Below are 12844 nucleotides of genomic sequence, written 5' to 3'. Positions count from 1 at the left end.
CATCTAGTCTAGTATCCTGTCTTCCAAGAGTGGCCAGTGCCCCGGAGGGAATTAACAGAACAGGTAATCATCAAGTGATCCATTCCTTATCGCCCATTCCCAGCTTCTGGCAAACAGAGGCTAGGGACACCATCCTTGCCCATCCTGGCTAATAGCCATTGGTGGACCTATCCTCCATGAACTTACTTAGTTCTTTTTTTTTAACCCTGTTATAGTGTTGGCCTTCACAACATCCTCTGGCAAGGAGTTCCACAGGTTGACTGTGCACTGTGTGGAAAAAATACTTCCTTTTGTTTATTTTAAACATGTTACCTATTAATTTCCTTTGGTGACCCCTAGTTCTTGTGTTATGAGAAGGAATAAATAACACTTCCTTATTTACTTTCTCCACACCAGTCATGATTGTATAGACCTCTATCATATTCTGCCTTAGTCATTTTTTTTTCCCAAGCTACAAAGTCCCAGTTTTATTAATCTCACCTCATATGGCAGCTGTTCCATACCGCTAATCATTTTTGTTGCCCTTTTCTGCACCTTTTCCAATTCCAAAATATCTTTTTTGAGATGGGCCAATCATGTCTGCACACAGTATTCAAGATGTGGGCGTACCATGGATTTATACAGAGGCAATATGATATTTTCTGTTTTATTATCTAGCCCTTTCTTAACGATTCCCAACGTTCTGTTAGCTTTTCTGACTGCCGCAGCACATTCAGTGGATGTTTTCAGAGAACTTTCCACAATGCCACCAAGATCTCTTTCTTGAGTGGTAACAGCTAATTTTAGACCCCATCATTTTACTTGTATAGTTGGGATTATGTTTTCCAACGTGCATTACTTTGCATTTATCAACAGTGAATTTCATCTGCCATTTTGTTGCTCAGTCACTCAGTTTTGAGAGACCCATTTGTAGCTCTTCACAGTCTGCCTGGGACTTAACTATCTTGAGTAGTTTTGTATCTTCTGCAAATTTTGCCACCTCACTGTTTACCCCTCTTTTGCAGATCATTTATGAATATGTTTAACAGTACAGACTCCTGAGGGGACATCACTATTTACCTCTCTCCATTCTGAAAACTGACCATTTATTCCTACACTTTTGTTTCCTATCTTTTAACCAGTTAACAATCCATGAGAGGAACTTCCTTCTTATCCCTTGGCTGCTTACTTTGCATAAGAGCCTTTTGTGAAGGACCTTGTCAAAGGCTTTCTGAAAATCTAAATTCACTATATCCACTGGATCCCCCTTGTCCACATGCTTGTTGACCCCCTCAAAGAATTCTAGTAGATTGGTGAGCCATGATTTCCCTTACACTAGCACATTAGTATAGCTGAAAAAATGACTATGTACAGCTACAGTAAATTCAGATGCAAAGAACATCTGCTGATACAATATTTTATTTATATGTAATATAAAAATTATACTATTTTTAAATGAGTGCTGTGATATGGATTATTCCTTACCTGCAGGAGGCTATTCTTCTGCTTTCCAATTGTGATGAGCTCTTGTAAGCACACAAGAGGGGTGTGCTCCACTGCTAGTGATTCTCAGCCTTTCCATTCATTTGTAAAATATGAAAACAAATTGATATTCTGTTAGTTCAATACAGGTACATATCTTTTCTTCAGTGATAGAGAGCTAAGTGAAATTGCTTTTTTGGGTACTTTTATAAAAATTATGCTGGTTATATGTACTGTTTTTGTTTGGCAACTAGTTTGTTTAACTGGAAACATAGCGTTGCCAGGTACAAATTGGTAGTTTTTTTGCCCCCACAAGTTAGTGGAATGGTCATGTAAGCAATTCAGGACAGTGAGCTAATTTTGTCATTGTTTCAGAAGTTGAGATATTTGTGCAATAATGCCTAAGACATTGACCGTTGTAAGTGGCAAAAGCCAGGTTGTTAACAACCTTGAGAGGAAGCCGAAGTCAATTAATATGGTATATTAAAACAAAGTATATATCCCTCTGGTTGTTCTATTTGGCAATGTAGATTTAAAGGGAATTTTGCTGTTTATTGTTGTTTGCAGCAGTCATATAAATATTTAGTAAATTATAGTGCAGTCTGACAGCTACAGTAAATTGGCAGCATCCGAGAATAATGGATAAGTGTGTTTAATTCTGTTTGAGAAAAGTTACATAATCTGGACTCAGTGATCACAGGGAAGAGTTTCTGTTTCCAATCAGGTATCCTACCAATCCCTTTAGGGTTCTGGACAGGTTGGCTGTTGGTCAAATAATACATTAATGGAACTGAAGGGCATACTACTATTTCACAAGCAAAGGAAACGCATTATGCCTAGGACACTTCTATTCATTTCTTGCAGATTTTAAGGCAGGCTCAGCAATAAAAAAAGCAAACATCCTTTAAAAATGAATGTCAGCATAGCTTATATAAGCAATGTTGAGGTTTAATTATTGTACTCACATTACAGTAGGCCCAAGTGTATTATGTTTTTCAGGGAACATCCCTGCTTTAGGTGGTCTTCATGCCTGGATTAACTAGCATCATAATCCACTTTCATAAATACACTTTACCTTCATTAGAAGTGTTTCTTTGTTATGTACTCTCTGATCAAAGGCTTTTACTTTGACTCCAAGGTATAGTACATCAAACAGCTACTAATAACCTCTTCACTGCATCTTTTATAACACATTTGGTAACTAAAAATGTTTTCATAATCAGGTTGTGAAATTTGCTGTGCAGTCCCCATTTTATTGGGAAGATGTTTCTCTATCACTTTTAAAAAAGAATTTAGGTACTTTGTGAACCTTGAAATGATGGTGGCACATTGTAATGGATTTTTTTTTTAACTTTCTAAGGAAAAAATAATTAAAACAGTTTTGTTACTCTGAATTTCTGAGGGATTTGGGTTTTGTTTTTCCAGCAGTCTCACTGAAGGCCTGCCATAGCATATGGAGAAAAGTATTTTTTTTCTTTATCATGTCTCTTTATAGAATATATTTAATAGTAATTGTTTTGTAGAAAGAGTAAAACACTTTAGTATCTGATTTTAAACTTGTTTTTTTCTTTGTAGTATTAGTATTCTTAACACCGACAGTGCTGTACCCATTCCTTTAGAGTACAGTACGTGACTTTTAACCTGCCAGCAGTTCTAACTGAACATGTGATTAATGAGAGGTTGAAACTAATACTTTGTTCTGTCAATTATTTTAACCAGTAGAACAATCGTGTCACACGTTTTATTAATATGACCATGTTTTAATAATTACCATAGCACATTTTATTTAATGCCTTCAGGCTAACAGTCTGATTTCTTCCCCTCCTCCTAGCAAAGCGTACATTAGTTCACAAAGAGTGAACTGATTTCCTGGTCTTTGCTGCCACCAATAAAGCTTTTGGAATATTAATGTAGCAGTTGCAAGTTTTTTCAAAAGGTCCCTATACCCAGTTTACAGATGGATATTCATATAGTTCCTGGGTTCTAAAATGCAATAAAAGTTGCAATTAAATCAGACTACAAAAAGTCAACTTGTTTGGTAGCCTGCTGGCTATGTAGGATTTGATAAAGCATTATAAAGTCAAAACAAAAAAATAGTAGTCTTCTTCTTTAATAGAAAATCATTAGGGCACTGATTCAGAAAAACACTTACACATGAAGTGCTTTACTGAATAGGGATGCTTTTACTAATCAGGGTCTAGGCATGGACTTCAAGGAAGGATTGAGTCTCTTAAGCTTTAAGGTGATTTGTGTTTTGACTTTCTTCCCTTTTTGAAATTAAAGGTAATATTTTCCATGGTTCCTCAAACAGATTTTAGTGGCCTTCGTGATAAATGGATACAGCTTTCCCCCCACCCTTTTAAATAGCCAAAACAATGGCGTTTGATAACTACTGTTAAAACTGCACAACCACAACAGAATTTAACGCTTTGTTCTGGGCTGTGCGGACTGGCCCAAACCATGTTATAAACTGAGTATTAAAAGGTGCCTTTAATTCCCGCATGGATCTATGTATACCACAAGCTGTGGAGAAGACATGTAGAGCTGTCAGTAAATTAAATATGAATGTTTCCATGATATTATATCTAATCTGTCCCCATGAAAAGATTTGGTTGGGATATAAACATTCCCTTGCAGTTTTGGGGATTGGGCTAGCACACAAGCTAATATGTTTTCAGTTTAAAGCTGAATATGGTGCACAAGTAAACAATCAACATTAATGGTGAGATGTAGGTGATTTTTAAAATTCGTAGTTTTTAAAAGCTGAGCTGTCTTATTATTAATACAAGAGGAAAAGCTGTTTTAAATTAGAAAATATTTTTAACCTGGCAATGTTCCTTTAAAAATAATTCTAGCAGTGGTGAATGGGTGGTGGTGGTGGTGGTGGTTTCAGAACTCAGTAGGCTAAAAATATTTGTATAATTTGTGAAAATAGTGTTTTTATGTGAAGAGATGAATTCACTACACCTTATAAATCCCTGAATAAAAGCTGGTACGAAGTAGCACTTTTTAAAAGTAATTGCACTGTACATCAGATATTGGCTGAACTATTGATGAGCACGTTGAGTTTCCTGAAGAGTGAGGCACCTCATTGCTATGGAAAATTTATGCTTAGTAAACATTATAAAACACAAAATGAGATGATACATTCATTGCTGTGTAATAAGATTCTTTGTTTACAGGACATACCACAGGGCCATGGCAACAAAAACACAAATAGGGGGTCGAAGTATTCCTGTAGTAAAGATGGTGATGATTACCTAGCAATTTGTTAATTGTAGGAGTTTTACACTACTTCAGAATCCATTATCACTTTATTGTGATACTGATAGCTTGAGGATCTGTGAATGTAAATATGAAAGATTGACTGAAAATCTGAATGTAATATTAAATATATAGTTTTTGTGGTGTGATTTGGGAATTTTTCATGAATGCACATTTAGCAAATACATTGAGAAAATTTTCTAAATTAAAACCTCATTTGTTTTGGAGACGAGTGAGATTATGATTGACTTTTTTTAAAACAAACATACGTACATTAATTGTATGCATTGTTGTTGTAGCTGTGTTGGTCCCAGGATATTAGAGACAAGATGGGTAAGCTAATGTCTTTTATTGAACCAACTTCTGTTGGTGAGAGATACAAGCATTAGAGCTTACATAGAGCTCTTCTTCAGATCAATAGAAGATATTACCTCATCCACCTTGTCTCCAAACAAACACTAAAACCTATTAGATTTTTGTTTTGCCTTTTTAAGTGCTGTACCAAAATAAGGCAAAATAATTAAGTATAACCATTCTTTGTTTGATCCCAGTCCTGTAGAAACACTGACACCTACGTCTAACTGGAGGAGATGAGCAGTCCCGTTGACTTCAGTAGAACTGCGTGTGTTTGCAGGTTCAGGGCCCCTTTGAATAAAGGGAACAAAATCAAACCAGAGTAAATGAAAGTCTCTCACTGTGAAGTTTGAATCAGTTCCCATTTGCTTCCTGCCTTCCATCTTCTCTCATCCCTAGCAGTTTCATTGCATTGTTTTGTTTAATGTTTACCCTGTTCTGTAAGAGCACTAACCTTTAAAAGTGGGAAGTCACAGCGGTTAATGCAATTGTTGTATTAACTGCATAGCATTTTTGTACCCACCTTTATGTCTTGTAAAATGTTAGTGTGCTTGGTGTTGGGGGGGGGGCGGTGGGAGGGAGGGAATCCCTTGTCATCTCTTTAGTGTGTGTGCGTGTGCGTGCACGTGCAGCGGGAATAGAAATGAAGGAGGACAATGAAAAGGAAAAGAGGGAGAGCAGGCGCCTGTCCTTCCCTTATTTACTTATTTTTCTTAGCTCAGTGCTTTTGGCCTCTACTGATTCATTGCTTTGTTCCCATCAGCTGTGTCAGATCCCTGAAGCAAGAACTGGTAGTCGCCAAATACAATAAATTTGGAATCAGGTGGTCTGTAGGTAGACTAGGAACACAACCACAACTGAGACTTCACATCTATTTGATTCTAGAATTCCACTACCCTGCCTGTCTGTTTCAAGGTACATGGCGCATCAGTACAAGATGCCTTAATGCTGCTGTGTTCTTTCAGTCCATAAGTGCAACGCTTGCACCACAATTGGATCCTAGCAGCTGTAGAAAAATTACCTCCAGACCTGCAGCAAGTCACAAAATGCAACGTGGCAAGCAGCTAGTGCACTGTATGTGTGTTCTTTGGACTTTGTCTTCTTCCCCAAAGGCTTTTTATTCATGTTTTATTCTATAAACAGATTTCTCCACCCATCTCCAGCCAACTATGTCTGCCTGTATTATTGTTGAAGCAGAATTTTTTTTTCCTTCAGCTCTTCTTCTGCATTCCTGATTGCTGATTATACTTCCAGTTTCATTTTACTGCATTAAGATTCATGGTTACATCAGGTGTTTTTAATATGTTGATTATACATCATCTTTGATTTAATATTAAATATTTAAATAACTTTTGTGGTCAGATTTGCATATGACATACATTACATGACATACCTGATGGATTTACCTTGAGAGTAATTTTGTTAAGAGTCAATGTCTTCAGGACCTGAAGAAGAGCTCTGTGAAGCTCGAAAGCTTGTCCCTTCCCCCAACAGAAGCTGGACCAATAAAAGATATTACCTCACCCATCTTGTCTCCTGTATTATGTTGGTAATTCTATGTAATAGATTAGCCCTCCTATCCACACTATACTTTGCATGTTCATGTGGTTAAATTGTATATCTCCTTCTGGTCTGAGCTCTCTGTTACAGACGTTTTCCTCTCTGATTTTCTTTTCACCCTTAAATCTTTGTGTTACCCTGGTCTGCTTTGTTTTTTCTTGGTTGTTTTGACTTTTGGTAACTTGTCTCTTTTATCTCTTCTTTTCCGCTCTTCTATAAACAGCCTCCAGGTATTTCTATTCTTTGCACTCAAATTAATCCAAACCTGCTTGATCTACAGAAGGTCCCTTAGTAGCACTAAGATGAGTTCCTCTCCATCCAAGACTGCAATTTTAATAAGTTTATATGGGTTTATTATGATTAAACACATGTATCTGAAATCAAAATCTGTTTTCCTAAACAGGTAAGATAGTTGGTGGTCTAACTACAGGTGTGTTCAGTGACTGAATGGGAGTAAGCAGGCATCTCACTTGTTGTATGTTTTGTTCTAATGAAGTACTTTTTCATTTGCATTCCACTTCAGAAACCTCTGTTTTTGTGGTGCATAAATTTAATTCGTATGTTTCCTTGGTTACAGGGAGAAAAAAATGAAAATTCAGGATATTAAAAACAATATTAAAGAAGCTATAGAGGTAAGTCTACAAACAATTATTTCTTGCTTCTAAAAGCTGTTTTTAACCACTATCTCATTAACAAATATGGGGTATTTTTCTCTTTCTTTGCAGACAATAGTGACAGCAATGGGGAATTTGGCACCACCAGTGGAACTAGCCAATCCAGAGAACCAGTTTCGAATCGATTATATCTTAAACTTAGCTAACCAGATAGACTTTGATTTCTCACCAGTAAGTAAATTTCCTCTTCAGTTATAATCATACTTTTTGTTTGGATGATTATTTTTCACCTGTGTCACAGTAGATGCTTACAAGAATATCATGCAATTCAATGAGCCGTCTTTACTAGGTACATAGGAACTCCCATACTGGGTGAGACCAGTTGTCCATCGAGACCAGTATACTCTCTCTGACAAAAGCCAGTACCTGATGCTGAGGAAGAGGTGCAAGAACCCCCCCCCCCCCCCGCCGCAGGCAAATGTGGGATAATTTTGTCCCTCATGAAGATCTCCTTCTAATCCCATATAGTTAGAGATAGTTTAAGCACTGAAACATTAGGTTTTATATCCCCTTCCCAAGTTTTTTTGATAGCTAGCCATAATAGCTAATGCTATTCTTGTTATCCATATAAATGATAAGTCCCTCTTGAGTTACTTTTTGTGTTGGTTAAGTAAATAAAATATACAGTAACATAACTAAAATATGCAGGACCAGATTGTGGGTTGTCCTGCCTGGGACTCCAGGAGCTCACTTCTCTCCCCCTGTTTCTCTTATTTAGCCAGCCACAATCTAAGGCAGTGGTTCTAAACCAGTGGTACACAGAGGTCTTCCAGAGGGTACATCAACTCATTTAGATATTTGCCGAGTTTTACAACAGGCTACATAAAACTCACTAGCAAAGACAGTACAAACTAAAATTTCCTACAGACAATTACTTGTTTGTACTGCTCTAAATACTATGCATGGAAATATAAGTACAATATTTATATTTCAGTTGATTTATTTTATAATTGGAAACATTGGAAAGTAAGCAATTTTTCAGTAATAGTATGCTATCATACTTTCATATTTTTATGTCTGATTTTATAAGCAAATAGTTTTTAAATGAGGTGTAACTTGGGGGTATTCAAGACAAATCAGACTCTGAAAGGGGTACAGTAGTTTTGAAAGGTTGAGAGCCACTGATCTAGGGGATGTAGGACTGGCAGTTCTGATGGTGCACTGCTGCAAGCCAGCCTGTCCAGATAGGGTGGGGTCAAGCTCATTAGCCGGCAGTGTTGAGCTAGTGTAGGGGATGATGCATGCTATATCTTTTGGAAGGGTGGCAGAGTTCTGGCATGACTCCATCCTACATGCCACCACAGCTAACCTATCCAGAGTTACACTGAGAGTTCTCACTAGTGGACTGCCCCTCCTCACTCCCTGAACCTCATTAAACCTAGCCAATGGCTTTAAAGCCAGAGCAAGCCCAGAGTAAATGACAAAAGGTATCATTAGTTAACTTGTTTTTTGAGGATATATCTGCTGCGTCTGACTTGCTAATGCTGTCACTTGACCTTGGAGACATTCAGCAGCCCCATAAAAATACAAGGTGCTACTTCTAGTTACTTGGAAAACCACTGGAAAGGCAGTTTTGTTAATTACCTCATAGCATATGATACTTAGTTGTAGTGTTATGGCAGCAATTCCAGTGGCAAGATTCAAAAGACTTCATGGGTTCCAGAGGACTGAAGGGTGTATTACTATACTGTAACAAAGCTAGGGTCCATCTAGTCCAATATTTTGTCTCTAGCAGTGACCAGCACCACATGCTAGATAGAAAGGTGCAAGAAGTCCTGAAGATGTGGGATCGCTTGCCCTGGCAAGATTTTGACCCATCTAAGCTTTAAAAACTGTTTAAACCAGCTAGTCTACAAATTCAGCGATGGAGACATTTTATAGCTATTATTGCTGCCGATAATTTTTCTGCATCAGTCAGCTTACACAAGGAATGTCCTCACATACCTTGTATCTAACGAACATGTCACTAATGACCAGCACTCCAATACTGAGATTGGCACTGTGATCTCACAATCCAGAGAACCAGCAAAATTCAACAAAATCAGAAAGGTGGGGTAATGTCTTGTTTGCCCCAAAGCCAATATAGTAAGAATACCAAAGTAGTAGTAGTAATTAGCATAAACAATCAATCTCTGTAAAGCAGTGAATCCACGTAAGATTTTAATTTTAAAACTACCTCTCATGTTTTTTAGTTAAATGAAAAATCTTGTGCTTCAGTGCTACAAAGAATTCCATATTTTGAGTGCAATAGTTACAAGTATTTCTGGGGGGCCAAAGCATTACCTCTCCACTCACTCTTGCATTGGCTTCAGGTCTCACCAAGACCAGCATTTTTTGGTGCTTCAGGTTCAGACATATAATAATGTGATATTTTCCTATGATTCTCTGTGATCAACCTCTGATTTTTAAATCTGACTCTTCTCTTTTGGCTTGTTGCGGGCCTCAGAGTTTTCTTCCAGTTAGTGATATTTGTGACTTTTTTCCTGAAGCAAGCGATAGTTTTATAGTCTGGGAACAGCAAATAATTGAATAAACCGACAATGCATGTGCACATGCATGTACAGTAAATTAAGCTGCGTTCAATATACAATGAAGAAAATCAAGAGGTCCAGCCTGTTTTTTTTCAATCCAGTCACAACCTGAAAAACTTTCATCTGGACCCTTTCTCAGTCCTGCTTGCAGTTAGTAGAGATTCCTCTTACATATTTGGAATATCCTCTGTGCTTTTTCTCATAAATATAGGATTTCCTTTTGGTGGCTTTGAGACCTGCTTATTTTGAGGGACACAAAGATCTAATTGGGGAATGCTCAATATAATATGGAATATTTGTTTGCTATTCTCTCTAGCAACATAAATGGATCAGTCCTTTTCTAATCAAACAGGAAGCCTCAAAAGTTTGCCTTATTTTATTTACAGATTAAGAGCTGAGTAAATCAACAGTCTGGATTGAAGGCAATTAGTTATAGAAATACAATTTTTAGGGAATGTTTCTTTACAAATCCAGCAAGGTTAGAAACATTCACACAATGAAGTATTTTGGGGGTTTGTTCCATGGTCCTTAGTAATAGAATATATGTACTATATTCATCCAGTATAAAAGCTGTCTTCATGCATTAGAGCAAGGTAGAATTCATAGAAGCAATCTTATTCTCTTTCAGATGTATTTGAACTTGTTTAACGATCTCCTCCCTGCTTTCGTTAATAAATGAACCATTTTTACAATATTTTAGTTTTGTGATAATTTCAAATTCTACTTTTTATGAGAGTTATTCTAGGGACTAATACAATCCAACCTCATAAGGATATTGTGTTGATTAATTCATTAACGTTTGTAGAGGTTTGTGGGATTTTTAATGGAAGGTACTGAAGAAGTGGAAGATATGATTGATTCTTCTGGCATTGATTCACCTGACTGACTGATAGGCCGTTGTTTTGTATTTATACAACTGCAACCCTTGGTGTCCTTGGCATGAGCAAGAGGCGTGGTCAGTGGTGTCTTTATTGTTATATAGACATCTCTAAATACTATGCCCTAAGAGCTTCATAGTGAGATCTGGTCTGTATTCTTGTGATGGTTACAGACTAGCAAGTGGGTTCTGTTAACACTGATCCACTGTCAAGACTTGAAGACATCTGGCACTCCACAGATACAGTGGGCTGGCAGAATCCTAGGAAAACTGATCGTTAGGTGATGACTTGTCAGTCATGGATGATCCCACAGAAAGAAAGGGTTAATCTGTCAATATTGGATATGAACCCCCCCGAGAGAGCAGCTCTGCTTTGGGATGCTTACACACTTGTGGCTGAGACTACAGACTACCATGCAAATGCAAACACTAGTGAGGCTGGAAAACCTCTTCATTCCCGCATTGATGGGGAAGTGTGAAAGAAGAGAGACAAGAATTCTGGTATTCTGAGCAATTTTTTACTGAGGGCACTGGCCCACTTCTCCTGCCTCTCACTCAGCTGGACCGTTTTTCTTCTAAGCTGACTAGCTGCTGTGAAGCCCCAGTTATCTCTATCAGCTTGTGAGAGAGAAGAATGGGACTCGATCCATCAGAGCTTAGGACAAGAGCTTCTTTTAAATTTCCCACCTCCCCCACCTCTGGTTTCTCTCCTTTCTGACAGGTTTCAGAGTAGCAGCCGTGTTAGTCTATATTCGCATAAAGAAAAGGAGTACTTGTGGCACCTTAGAGACTAACAAATCTAAGGTGCCACAACTACTCCTTTTCTTTCTCCTTACTGAGCGGTCTAGTGCCCCCAGCTGGCAGGTTATGTACAGAACTAAACATTCCTGTGCCAGCTCTCCAAAATGGGCTTCCAAACTACAACTGATGCTTTGGGCCCTAACATTCCATCATCCAGCTTCCAAAACCTCTTTTTGTTAGAATAGCTCGGATGCTGCAGGAATGGAAGGATTATCATCCACTTTGTTCCTGTTATACTACCACTCCTTTTAGCCACCTCCCTTAATATCTGCTCTTTCTCTTGTGTTGGTTGTGTGTGAAGTAAGAGAGGGAATCTTCCCAAGTCCACAGATATTTCATCTCCAGACAAGAGCCTTTGTGTGTATATTTCTAAGGTAAAAGGCGACACACCAGTTTAGGGATACAAGTCACCAGTTTAGGTTGATTACAAATGCTTCATGGAACTCTCATGTTTTCTTGAGCAAAGAAATTGTTTCAATTTTTAAGCACCGATCATGCAAAGACATATGTATGTGCTTAACATTATGCTCTTTGAGTAGTCCAATTGGCATATTTAAAGTTAAGCATGTTGTATATAAGTGTTTGAAAAATTGAGGTTTTAAACTGGATTTCCGTTAGCTACCAACTTGGACAAATACTGTTAGCAGGTTCTGTCCCCAGTGATGATATGAACTGTAGTCTCAGCTGACCTGATTTGAGTGTAGGTTATATTCCACTGGCACCTGAAAAATGTAACCTGTGTATTAATTATGTGAATTAAATAAATTAAAGACTGAGGATGTCCCGAGATGTTAACTCCCCGGGCATAGTAATTGAAATATATAGTCTGTGAATGTCTCGGTAGGAATAATGCAAACTTTATGTGCTGTGGAGGATTTAAATGCACCAGACTGCACAAAAAAACACAAAATCTAAAACTCCAAAAAGCCCACAATTTTCTGTAGGTGGAGAGAGAAGCCTCAGCCCTCTGGTTTGCAAGTTATGCAGTACAGCTAAGCAGATCCTGGTTGTATGATAAATGTCATCATTCATTAAAATCATTTTAAACTGTTTTAAGAGGCTGCAAGATGCCAGTATCACTGTATGTGTGTGCTGCAGTAACCTCCACTTACTACTTTTTAAATGTAAATACTATCACTTAAAATAAAAATGAAATCTGTAATTAGTTGAGAGAAAAAATAAGGGAATTCTAAAAGCAAATTGTTCATTTAACTTTACTTTCTGCTTATGCCTACATTTTGAATTCACAGAGGAGACACAATATGGGAGATAATACTTTATTTTAACCTGAGAAAGCTACAGTATCAGTCTTTGTGGGGCGA

The 12844-nt window shown here is 37.7% G+C and overlaps 1 protein-coding gene across 1 annotated transcript in view; it reads left to right on the top strand.

The window, feature by feature from the left end:
- Positions 1-12844, top strand: part of GNAS (GNAS complex locus) — a 151948-nt gene that overhangs the window by 48611 nt on the left and 90493 nt on the right. The window contains exons 3-4 of the mRNA XM_077831862.1: positions 7217-7271; positions 7365-7484. Of these exons, the coding sequence (XP_077687988.1) occupies positions 7217-7271; positions 7365-7484 (175 nt within the window). The remainder of the gene's footprint in view (positions 1-7216; positions 7272-7364; positions 7485-12844) is intronic.

The sequence above is a fragment of the Eretmochelys imbricata genome, chromosome 13 (genome assembly GCF_965152235.1).
Source record: "Eretmochelys imbricata isolate rEreImb1 chromosome 13, rEreImb1.hap1, whole genome shotgun sequence".
NCBI lineage: Eukaryota > Metazoa > Chordata > Testudines > Cheloniidae > Eretmochelys > Eretmochelys imbricata.
The sequence above is the reverse complement of the archived record's forward strand: the minus strand, read 5'-3'. Positions and strand labels throughout refer to the sequence as shown.